At 48.2% G+C, this 12,221-nt stretch overlaps 1 protein-coding gene across 4 annotated transcripts; it reads left to right on the forward strand.

Annotated features, from left to right (window-relative positions):
- The first annotated feature begins 1,275 nt into the window (after positions 1 to 1,275).
- PRSS45 (Putative serine protease 45) lies at positions 1,276 to 10,520 on the forward strand. 4 transcript variants are annotated; one of them, XM_017855758.1, is made up of 6 exons: positions 1,276 to 1,440; positions 3,542 to 3,568; positions 7,796 to 7,943; positions 8,466 to 8,740; positions 9,535 to 9,698; positions 10,028 to 10,520. In XM_017855758.1, the coding sequence occupies exons 1-6, from the start codon at positions 1,332 to 1,334 to the stop codon at positions 10,259 to 10,261; spliced, it is 957 nt and encodes a 318-aa protein (XP_017711247.1). In that variant the 5' UTR covers positions 1,276 to 1,331; the 3' UTR covers positions 10,262 to 10,520. The 4 variants fall into 4 exon arrangements, with proteins under 4 accessions (XP_017711247.1, XP_017711248.1, XP_017711250.1 ...); XM_017855759.1 differs by having other exon boundaries at positions 1,357 to 1,445; XM_017855760.1 differs by lacking the exon at positions 3,542 to 3,568 and adding an exon at positions 2,077 to 2,228 and having other exon boundaries at positions 1,431 to 1,445.
- The last annotated feature ends 1,701 nt before the right edge of the window (positions 10,521 to 12,221 follow it).

Raw genomic sequence — 12,221 nt, forward strand, 5'->3', positions numbered from 1 at the left:
TTTTGAGACGGAGTCTTGCTCTATCGCCCAGGCTGGAGTGCAGTGGCCGGATCTCAGCTCACTGCAAGCTCCGCCTCCCGGGTTCCCGCCATTCTCCTGCCTCAGCCTCCTGAGTAGCTGGGACTACAGGCGCCCGCCACCTCCCCCGGCTAGATTTTTGTATTTTTTTTTAGTAGAGACGGGGTTTCACCGTGTTAGCCAGGATGGTCTTGATCTCCTAACCTCGTGATCCGCCCGTCTCGGCCTCCCAAAGTGCTGGGATTTTACAGGCTTGAGCCACCGCGCCCGGCCAGAAAACCTCATCTCTTAAAACAAAATTGCAGATTCCTAGTTCCTGGTTCCACCCCTGGAGTTTTCAATCCTGTAGGTCTGGGATGGGGCCTACATTCTCTGTCTTTCAGGTAGAAAGACCTTAAAAGAATGTACATTTACCCAAAAGACCTAAAGAATGTCCATTTCTAAGTTCCTGGCTGATGCTAATACTGCTGGTCTGGAGACCTCACTTTGAGAAGCAATGCTCTGCATTAACAAGAATAGAAAAGGCAACCTCCTGTTGACTGCCTTGGCATGGAAGTGGGACACATCACCTCTATTCATGCGGACCCACTTAAGTGCCAGGCTGGGGAGGGAATGTGGCTCCAAGTCTAGCTGATCACCTCCCAATCTCTGCCATACCTAGCAGATCCAAAGACAGCATCTTCTGCAAAAAATCCCTGTGGAAGCCCAAGGCCTGGCACAAATCACCCCATTCCTTTCAGCTGCCACGATCTTACTGGTTGTCTGTGGAAGAGGACACATGCGTTTCCTTTCTCTGGTCTCCCCCAAGAGTCCTTATTTTATAGTGGTCTTAGATCCAGCTCAAATACCACTTTTTCAAATACATCTTCTCTGATTCCATATCCTTACCGTTCTTTTCCTTATTTGTGCTTTCGCCATCTTTCCAGATTCTCAAAGCAAGAGTAATTGTGAAACTCTCCAGTGCACTCGGCCCAGGGAATCAAGGGTGTAGTCAGAGGCTGGGCAACAAGATGCCATTAGTAGTCCAGGGATGTGGTGCACCTTCACCGGCCAGGTTCTCGGGGCATTGTCACCAACTTAAAACCCTTGGGGGTGCTTTCATGAGGCCCGCCACGCTGGGAGCAATCACAGACACAGGGCTCCTCAAGAACAGGCGGGAGGTGGAGGCGAGGGAAATGCGTCAGTTTTGTGGGGAGCTGTCAGGAGTTCCGGCGCCATCACGTGCTACAGTGCGGTCACGTGTGCCGACGCCAGGCACGTGCGGGCTCTCGGGAACCGTCTCCGCAGCCGCCAGGTGGCACCTCCCCAGCCTCATGGCCGTCTCGCGGTTGAGCCTCGGCGTGGGGCCCGGAACTTCCAGGCCCTTGGTCCTGAGCCGCCACGTCCTGCTGCCGCTGCTTCTTCTGCTGCCGCTGAGCTGGGGTGAGGTGGGCGCTCCTCCGCAGCTCTACCTTCCTTCTCCCGGGCCCCCAGCCCTGCTCTGCCTCCGGCTCCGTGCCTGGCCTTGGAGGCGGGGGACTGCCCCTTGGGTGTGGCTGCCTACTCCTGGGTCGGGGATTTTTGCGGCCCACGCACCCCTGGATCAGCTTTCCTCTACTACTCGCTCCCAGGACCTCGCTAGGGCAATTCCAGGATCTCAAACTCCTGCCCCCTCTGGCCTCCTCCGTCAGGCCACACGTGTCCTACAGCCCCTTGGACCAGCGTTGTGGGGGACCCCTGCCTTCTCTTCTCCACTGGCAGTCTTTTCCTTCGCTCCCAGTCTGGACACCGTGGCTAATGTCCCTACCAACCGAGCCGCCCTCAGGCCTCTCATAGGCTCCCCCTCCACCCCCGGCTGTGATCTTCCTACGGAGCTGAGCCCCACTGGAGACCCCACTTGGACATGCTCTTTGGCCCAGGAAAATTCTTGGTCCCCATCCACTACAGGAGTATTCTAAAATTCACCTTCTTCCCAGATCCTCTATTCCAACCCAGCTTGCCTCCCTAGCAGCTCATCATTCCCTCAGAAAACACGGGATTCAGGTGCTGTCTTCCTGAACCCAATCCCCAAACCCACAGGGGCTTCTCCAAGCTGGATTGCTCAGCACCACCCTCACCGACTTCTTTAGGAGTCAGAGAGACCTGCTTCTGGTGCAGGGCCAGCGGCTCACCTGTGCCCTGCTGTGTGGGCTCTTCCTGTACGACACTCCCTCCACCATCCTCTCTCATAGGTACCCTCTTGTTTTCGCTTTGCTGATTTTCCTCCCCCATCTCTTGCCTCTGCACTGCCAGACCTCCCAATTGTCTTCACTCCATGCTTCCCACCAGTGCCTCCTCGCTCCCCACTTAACCCTTAGCTCTTTCCTGGGCTGTCTCCACCCGATCATCCCTGACCTTTGTACCACTCCCTCCTCTTTCATTTTCTGCAGTCTCCTGATTCTCCTCTACCTCAAGGGTAACTCCCCCTCTCCTCTGTGTCTGTCCCATGCCACAGACATGTTCCTCCCTGACGTGTTCGTGCCCCCTAAGCTGCTCTCTTTTTCCTGCTCCTCCCCTCTTAACTGCTCACTGGGTGAACTCACTTGAGCTGCCATTTATGTGATGGTGCCTCATAAAACATGTCTGGATGTGCAGCTGCCTCCTGGACATCTCTACCTGAAAGACCTAGAAACATCTCAACCCCTTGGGGTCAATGCTGAAGTCTTCTTCTTCCTGCCAACTGGCTTCTCTCATTGTTTCCTAACTAAGTGGATGGCAGGCACTTTTCTCCAAAACCAGAAACTGGGGTGTGATCCTAGACCCACCCATGTGCCTAAGTCCCCCACACAGCTCACCGTGTCTGTTCTCACAGCCACTTCCTCATTCAGACCTCCTCATTTCTTGCCTTGGTTCCGCAGAGCCTCTGGTGGGATCTCAGTGCCCTCAGTCTTGTCATCTTCCTGTCTAATATCTATACTGCTTTCACAATACAAGCCTGGCTCAGTCATACCTCTGTTGATCTCCCTTTTCCCAGAGGGTCTCACCCTGGCTTCTTGGCTCAGCTTTCGAGGCCTTAATGACTAATGCCTGACTCTCCTCCCCTGGCTCATCTCTTGCCATCACAGGCCTTGCCTCTCTTCCTCTGGAGTCTCTGGCATACAGGACGAAGTTCCTCCTGCAATGAATGTGATGATCACTTTTCATTTCTGTTTCACCTTCTCATCTTTAACACCTGGCACAGTAAGCCCTCCTACCACTGAAGTGGTCTTTTCTGTCCACCAGTTCTTCTGGGGTCCCCTGAAGCCTGCCGCCCTGTCCCTGCACTGATCTCATGCAGGTGGTTGTGTATTTACCTCTGTCCATGCTGCTGGACACTGTATTCCTTGAGAGTAGGCTCTATTTGACATGCCTCTGTCTCCCTGGCCTCTGGCTCCAGGCTGGAAACAGAGTGAGAGATTAGGACCTATTTGGTGAATGAATGAATGAACTAATTTTAAAACGCACATCTTTGCTGTCATTCTGTCATGAATGCTTGCTTCATCTCTGTCCCTCTTTTCTCCTCCAGGTTATAAACAGGACACAACCAATCCAGGTAGGTAGGGTGAGATCCTGCTGCAGGAAAAGCTGAAGCTCTTGGGAGGGTATGTCTGAAGGGAGTCACATAGACAGTGGTTCTGGGTCTGTAGGAAACAGGCATTTGGTCTAAGGGGTCTGTTTTCTAAAGAACAGCCTGCAGCTACCAGAATATACAGACCTAACAGTCTAGAGGAAAGAGGATCTTGGCCTGCTGTAGGAATGCTGAGCCTCTTGGAATTCTGCCCAGGCCTCATCTCAGACCCTTTTGCACACAAAACCTTTCAAGCTCTAAGCCGTTCAGTTGCAGATAGAGCTTCCTGGGCCTTGTGGCCGCGTCAGCAGAGCCCAGCTCTTCTGGGTTTCCTGTCTTTTTCCTTACACTTTAGGCATGGAGAGTTGGGTTACTCCTGTTCTTCAGTTTATAGGCCTCCATTCTCATTGGTCCTGCCAGAACTCTACCCTGATTCATTATAGATTGGATGACTGATGGATTAAGTTAGTTATCCTTGTTTCTGTCCAGGCTCCACTCCCATTCCCCCTTCTCCACCCGCTTCATCTTTCTGGGGGATCATTCTGTTTGTGTGTGCTCTTGTAAAACACATATTGCTGTCTTGTGTGCATGTATTTTAAATTTACATAAATGGTATGTTCTCTGTATCTCTTTTTGTTCTCCCCTCTTTTAATTCAGCCTCATTAAGACATTTTTTAAATTTGGAAATAATTTTAAACTTACAAAACACTGCAAAAATACAAGTAGTACAAGGAACACACACACATATATAATTTTTTTCAGAATCAGTGGAGGGTAACATACAGCATGGCTCTTTATTGCTAAATACTTTGGTATGTATTTTCTAAGAATATTCTCTTCCATAACAACAGCACACTTAACAACTTCAAAAGTGTACATTGATACCATACTTTTATCTACCATCCATATTCTAATGTGGTCAGTTCTTCAGACTCCTACTTCAGCAGTGCATGAAGGTGTATAGGTTGGCACAGACCTACCAACCCTTAGTGTGATCCTGCTTTTACATTTTTTGCCAATCAAATAGATTAAAAAATCACTTATTGATTTAATTTTCATTTTTCTCATTACTGATGAGTTTGATCATGTCTCAATATATTGTTGGCTTCTTGAGTTTCCTCTTCTAATAAATTGCTTGTCTCTATCCTTTGCCTATTACCTTTGGTTTTTTTTCTTGTTGGTTTCCTAAAGTTTCTTGCATATTTCTAATAAAAGTCTTGTGTTCATTTTAGATATTGCAAATATTTCCTCCCTATCTGTCCTCTGTCTGTTAACTTTGTTCCCGGGGCAAAACCCCTCGGTTTTGATATAATCAGGTTAATCAGTTTATGCTTTATGGTTTGTGTTTGAGGTTTTAAGGAGTCCTTTCCTACCTCATGTCATATGATTTATTAATTTTACAGTTTTACCTTTCACCTTTAGATCTTCAAGTGCTATTAGTAAGGAATCCAGTTTTGGTTTTCTTATTTCTCTTATATTGAGCCAGTTTTCCCAACACCACGTACTTAACAGTCCTTCTTTTACCCACTGATTGTGGTGGCTCCTTTATTTACATCAAGTTTGTGCAGCACATGGAACAATCTCAAGTTTTCTATTCTTTTCCGTTGTCACTTTCCATTGTCTGTCCTTGTGACAGTACCACATTGTTTTTATTATTATGGCTTTTACATGTGTCTTAATATCTGCTAGGACAAATGGCCCTTCTTTGCTGTGCTTTTTCAAAGACTGAGCTATTCATAGAACTTTATTTTTCTGTTTCAGTTTCAGAATAAGTTTATCAAGTTTCTTAAAATTCTAACTTACAAAATGAATTTATAGATTAATTTTGGAAAATTACATCTAAAATATTTAGCTGTCTTTTTTTCTTTCTTTTTTTTTCTTTTTTTTTTTGAGACAGAATCTTGCACTATTGCCCAGGCTGGAGTGCAGTGGTGTGATCTCAGCTCACTGCAACCTCTGGCCCCCAGGTTCAAGCAATTCTCCTGCCTCAGCCTCCTGAGTAGTTGGGATTACAGGCATCCGCCACCACACCCAGCTAATTTTTTTGTATTTTTGGTAGAGACGGGGTTTCACTTGTTGGCCAGGCTGGTCTCGAACTCTTGACCTCGTGATCTGCTTGCCTCCGCTTCCCAAAGTGCTGGGATTACAGGCATAAGCCACCGCGCCAGGCCTTAACTGTTCTTTTAAAAGCAGGGATTGTCTTGCCATTTATGCTGATCATTTTCTGTGTCCTTTATTAGAGTTTTAAATTTATTACCACAGGAGTCTTATGTGGTGTTAGGTAAGTTAATTCTATGAACTTTAGCATTTTTTTGCTGCTGAAAACATATCTTACTTCAGTATATTTTCTAGTTGGTTGTGCTGGGATAGAAAAACATTATCGTTTTTAAAAGGAAATTGTTTAATTGAAGTATTATATGCATTCCAAAAAGCACAAATTATGAAGGTCCAGCTGAAGGAATTGTCACACAGTGAGCACACCTGTGTCATCACCACCCAGGTTAAAAAGTAGAATAAGTACGTAGAGAGGCTGAAGTGTGAGGATTGCTTGAGCCCAGGAGTTTGAGACCAGCCCTGGCAACATAGCAAGACTGTGTCTATAAAAAATTATTAAAAAATTAGCCAGGTGTCATGGCAACCGCCTGTAGTCCCAGTGACTCGGGAGGCTGAGGTGAGAGGATCGCTTGAGCCTGGGAGGTCAAGACTGCAGTGAGCAGTGACACTGCACTGCAGCCTGGGTGATAGAGCGAGACCCTGTCTCAAAAAAAAAAAAAACAAAGAAAAGTAGGCTAAACCAGCACCCAGCAGCCCCCTTGCGTTCTCTCAATTATTTCCTCTGCCCTCCTTCCACAAAGTGTCCTTATTCCTGGTCTCTGGTGGGATAGGTTCTTTTCCGCCTGTTCTTTAGTGTTGTATGATGTTTGTTGTAAGTTTGGGGTATATCTAACTTTTGTAAAGTTAAGGATTTTCCGTCTATTTCTAGTTTAATAAGGGGGGTTTTTTTGTAAGTCATAAATATGTGTTAAATTTTTCAAATGCCTTTTTCTGTGTCCATGGAGGAAAGCACATGTTCTTTCTGTCTTCAGATTGTTAGAGCCTTTTATGTGGAGAATCCACTGAGAATTCTTCTTCTTTTTTTTTTTTTTTTATTTTTTTGAGCTTTTTTTGGGGGGAAACCCCTGGAAATTTTTTTTTTTTTTTTTTTTTTTTTTTTTTTTTTTTTTTTTTTTGAGACGGAGTCTCACTCTGTCGCCCAAGCTAGAGTGCAGTGGCCAGATCTCAGCTCACTGCAAGCTCCGCCTCCCGGGTTCACGCCATTCTCCTGCCTCAGCCTCCCGAGTAGCTGGGACTACAGGCGCCTGCCACCTCGCCTGGCTAGTTTTTGTATTTTTTAGTAGAGACGGGGTTTCACCGTGTTCGCCAGGATGGTCTCGATCTCCTGACCTCGTGATCCGCCCGCCTCGGCCTCCCAAAGTGCTGGGATTACAGGCTTGAGCCACCGCGCCCAGCCCACTGAGAATTCTTCTAATGTGGAACCAGCCTTGCACTCCTGGGCCAATCCTTAATCATCATGGTGCATTGATTTTTTAAAAATACAATGTTAGCTACTATTTAGAATGCTTGCATCTGTGTTTCTTCATACGTTCATACAACCATATAACGTGACTGATAGAACTGTGTGCAGACTGAGTGTGTGGCCTGTGAGTGAGGGGGCCTCTGGGGTCTCCCTGCTGGCACTTTGAATATTCAATGTGAAAACTTCTGACACAGAAGTCAGGAGCTTCTCTTGACTCTGAGCAGTGTGGGGGACAGAGGCCTTCTGCATCTAAGAAATGCAGCAAGCATTATAGCTTTTCAGAAGTGGTGGAGGAACTTCCCCAGATGCAAGAAAACGCATTTCTTGCCTTGGGGCTCCTTCTCTGCTTGCCTTTGTTTTGAGGTCCTGGGCTGAAGGCTCCCTGGGACTCAGAATCTCTCTCTCTCCATGTGTCTGCCTTGATGCTTTTTACCTCTGTCATTGTCACTTTCCATCAAGCTCTTGGGCAGAGGCCATTGCCCTTCTCTCACCCTCACTCTCCCCATCTCTGAAATGGGAAGAGGCCCTGACTTTACAGCTTTGTGCACATTGGCCCTGTAGGGCGTCTAGGTCTCAGTCTTTCTCATCCTTCTCTATGTGGTTGCTGTGTCTCCCCGGCACACTGCTTCCTGAAGTTTGTGGTGAGCCCTGGTGGTCGGAGGATTTGGAAATGACCCGCCATTGGCCCTGGGAGGTGAGCCTCCGGATGGAAAATGAGCACGTGTGTGGAGGGGCCATCATTGACCCCAGCTGGGTGGTGACTGCGGCCCACTGCATCCAAGGGTGAGTGTGGCCCATATGTCCAGGGCTTGGAGACCACGAGCTACCATGGGCCCAGTTCAGCTTCCTCATTTCCTGAGTGAAACAGTGTGGGAGGGAGGGAGGGAGGGAGGAAGTGGGAAGGGCATCTGGGATAGGTGAGAATTGTGCTCGGGGTCTCCTGGGGACCAGGGACTGAGCTAGGGCAGGAGCCCCAGGCAACAAAGATTGCACCCTCAACTGAGCAACAGGAAAACCCAGAACATGCCCCCTACCCCATCACACATGAGAGCATATGTGTACACCAACACTTCCACACCTGCACGCACAGCACACAGACCAGGCCACCTTGAATCAGTTTGAATGATGAATGAGGAGGCAGGCAGCTCTCCGAACTTCAGTGCCCTCAGGCTAGATTAGGCAGATGGGGTGGAGGCAGGACTCCTGCTAAGGGGGTAGGGCTGTGTCCCCCGCAGGAGTAGGGTAGGAGTGTGTTCCTGCTTGGGAGTCTGATACCTACCAAGTGGGGCTCTCTGTCTCCCACAGCACCAAAGAGTACTCAGTGGTGCTTGGCACCTCCAAGCTGCAGCCCATGAACTTCAGCAGGGCCGTCCAGGTCCCTGTGAGGGACATCATTATGCACCCCAAGTACTGGGGCCGGACCTTCATCATGGGTGACATTGCCCTTGTTCACCTTCAAACACCTGTCACCTTCAGTGAGTATGTGCAGCCCATCTGCCTCCCGGAACCCAACTTCAACCTGAAGGTTGGGACACAGTGTTGGGTGACTGGCTGGAGCCAGGTTAAGCAGCGCTTTTCAGGTGAGCAGGATGGGATGGGAGGTGGGTGCGGTACCACCGAGAGCACACTCCTTTCCTTCTGGGGCCTTTCCTGCTGGACCTGGTTCTCTGAATGTGTTAGGATCACTCCTTATGTGGTGACCATTGTCACTGTTTATGTGGACACCTCATTCAGGCCTGGTAGTGCCTGGGCTGGGCATGACCATCTGTGTCTTACAGAAGCTCAGAACTGGGCATTCACTCATTCATTCACTTGACACACTTTGAGTGTCAGCACCCAGCCCTTGGGATTAGAAATGCATGCCCTGCCTGGAGGGAAGTCATGATTGGGTGTGGGTGTGGGCACAGGCTGAGGAAAACAAGGCAAAGTTCTTGTCTGGTGGTCTTGAGATCCAGCTGGGAGGGATCCGGAATGAGCTCCGGGCAGAGGGACTGCCTTGAGGCCCTGGAGGAGGAGCGAGTGTTAACGAAGGTGGAGAAAGCGGCCATGCCAGCAGAGCTGACAGTCTGCAGGGAAGCCGCGTGGGGCTGGGCACCAGATTGGAAGCAGCTGCAATGAGACTTGAGTTATGGCTGGCTTGGTTCAGAAGCAGAAGTTTCCCAAGAAGGGGATCTGGACTCAGAGCCTTTGAGGGCGGGGACTTCTCAGACAAGGCCTGCACTGCAGGGGGAGGGGCCAGTAAAGGAGGGGAGGGCGTGGAGGTATGACAGGGGGTGGCTGGGCTGAGTCTCCAGAGTGAAGGGGACAGGACCCTGGACAGAGGTCAGGATTGGGTGAAGTGAGAGGTCACTGCTCACCCTCCTGGGCTCCACAGCCAACTCCACGCTGACCCCAGAGCTGCAGGAGGCTGAGGTGTTTATCATGGACAACAAGAGGTGTGACCAGCATTACCACAAGAAGTCCTTCTTTCCCCCAGTTGTCCCCCTTGTCCTGGGGGACATGATCTGTGCCACTAATTATGGAGAAAACTTGTGCTATGTGAGTTTCTGGGAGGTTCTGGTAGCTCCACTTCTGTTGGGAACCACTCCCGGGTGGAGGCAGTTCCCTGGGGCGGGGTTGGCCCGGCCTCCCTCTGTCACCATCACCTGGCGGTGCTCTGTTCCTGTCTTCCTTCCCCTGTGATGCTGACTTTTGCCCCGGTTCTGGGGTATGGGTCCCAGCTGAGGAGCCAAAAGAGGCCCCCAAGTAGTGAGGCCCTGGGGAAGTGAAAACCCTCCCAGCAGAGCTCAGAGGGTGGGCATGGGTCCCCAGGGCCCCGCAGGCCCAGCTGGACCCACAGCCTCCATCACTCCTCTCTTTTTGCCTAGGGGGATTCTGGAGGGCCATTGGCTTGTGAAGTTGAGGGCAGATGGATTCTGGCTGGGGTGTTGTCCTGGGAAAAGGCCTGCGCCAAGGCACAGAATCCAGGCGTGTATACCCGCGTCACCAAATACACCAAATGGATCAAGAAGCAAATGAGCAATGGAGCCTTCTCAGGTCCCTGCGCCTCTGCCTGCCTCCTGTTCCTGTGCTGGCTGCTGCAGCCCCAGATGGGCTTCTGACCTCCCTACCCCTTCCTCCTCCTGCCTTGCCTTTGCTGAATGGGGCCAGATGGAGGTTTGACCAAGGTCATGTGTCCATCTTCAACAAGAGCCAGGGTGGGGAAGAGTAACCCCTGGGAGAATGGGTCTGGCTTTGGCATCCTGGTGAGAAGTGTGGTGGATGACCAGGCCTTGGGTGAGCAGGAGAAGGGAAGTACAGCCTGGAAGGATTCTGGAATCTGGGACCAGGAGAGCAGGGATTAAACATGTGCAAACTTGAGCTGACTCTTTTCTCTTTTCTGGGGTAGTCCTGGAGGTTGGTCATGGGTGGGATGGCAGAGCTTCCTGGAATTAAGTCTGCCAGGAGCCTCTCTGGAGTGGCGACTGCTGGTTTTTGCTGTATCATTAGTGCTGGGGCTTAAGAAAAAGGTCTGGGCCTGTGACCTCAGTTTCCTTGTCTGTAAAGTAGGCATGCTGTTAAGGGAACAGTTGAAACATGCAGGCTTTTAGGCTGCAGTAGGAGTGACTCACGATAGTACTCCAAAAGCAGCATTCTTTCTTTTTTTTAAACGGATTATAAAAGTAGTGCATGTTTATTGTAGAAAATTAGAAAACATAGTTGAACCTAAAGAAAGGAGACTTCCCCTGGAGTCCCACCACGTAGAGACATCTGCTTCTCATTTTGGTTTATTTTCTTCTACATTTTTTTCTTAAAAAATATTGCTCATAATCTTTTTTTTTTTTTAAGAAAAAAAGTAGAAGAAAATATACCAAAATGAGAAGTGGATGCCTCCACGTGGTTATTTTATTGCTCTTTTTGTAACCTCTTGAGTAGTGTGCTTAGTTCATTATTTTAGACTTCCTTGTGTTCTAGTATTTTCAGTTAATTCCGTAAATTTTCCTCTGAGTCCCACTTTAGCCATATTTCACAGGATTTGATACGCACTGGCCTCATTGTCATTCATTTCTGTATTGCTTATAATTTCACAGTATATTTCTTATTTAGCCCAAGAGTTATATAGAAGGGTGTTAATTAATTTCCTGGTGGTTAGTTCTAGGGAGGAATGAGAGTTTCTTTTTCTCTATATCACTACAGTCATATGCCACATAATGACATTTCAGTCGATTACAGACCACATATACAAGAGTGGTTCCATAAGATTATAATGGAGCATATATAGAAAACTGATATATGGTACTTGATAGTGGCATTGCAGACAAGTAAGGGAAATGAGCGATATTCAGTAATGGTGCTGGGACATTTGGTTTTCCTGATGAAAAAATACATATACATAAAAATATATATGTACCATCTAGGCGTGTGTAAGCACAGTCTTATGTTTGCATGGTGATGAAATTGCCTAACAATGCATTTCTCACACTGTATCCCTGTCATTAAGTGATGCACGACTGAATATGAATTTAATTATTTCTGCATTTTTGAATTTTTTGAGGTTTTATTTGTGGCTTAGTATTTGGTTAGTCTTAGTGAGTGTTACTTGTGCGTCTGAAATGAAAGTGTGTGTTTTCACAATTGTTCATTGCAACACTATTCACAAGAGCCAAGACATGGAATCAACCTAAAGGCCCATCAATGACGCTGGATAAAGAAAAGGTGTTACACAAACACTGTGGAATACTATGCAGCCATAAAAAAGAATGAGATATGTCTTTTGCAGGAAAATGGATGGAGCTGGAGGCCATTATCCTTAGCAAATTAATGCAGGAACAGAAAACCAAATACCATATGTTCTCACTTATAAGTGGGAGCTAAATGATGAGAACACATGGACACATAGAGGGGAACAACAGCAGCATTGTTCCTGGGGTCTCCTTGGTTTTAGTGATCTAAGAGAGGAGGGAGAGGAGCAGAAAAAATCACTGTTGGATCCAAGGCATAGTATCTGGGTGATGAAATAATCTGTACAACAAACCCCCGTGACACAAGTTTACTTAAGTAACAAACCTGCACATGTACTCC

The sequence above is a fragment of the Rhinopithecus bieti genome, unplaced genomic scaffold (assembly GCF_001698545.2).
Source record: "Rhinopithecus bieti isolate Rb0 unplaced genomic scaffold, ASM169854v2 scaffold_39746, whole genome shotgun sequence".
Classification (NCBI taxonomy): Eukaryota; Metazoa; Chordata; class Mammalia; order Primates; family Cercopithecidae; genus Rhinopithecus; species Rhinopithecus bieti.

Excerpts from the sequence above, each read along its gene's own strand:
- PRSS45 (XM_017855758.1), top strand. The coding sequence starts at position 1,332 with ATGGCCGTCTCGCGGTTGAGCCTCGGCGTGGGGCCCGGAACTTCCAGG. Across the intron at positions 3,569-7,795 it reads ACAGGACACAACCAATCCAG|TTTGTGGTGAGCCCTGGTGG; the intron begins GTAGGTAGGGTG and ends TGCTTCCTGAAG. Across the intron at positions 8,741-9,534 it reads GGTTAAGCAGCGCTTTTCAG|CCAACTCCACGCTGACCCCA; the intron begins GTGAGCAGGATG and ends TGGGCTCCACAG.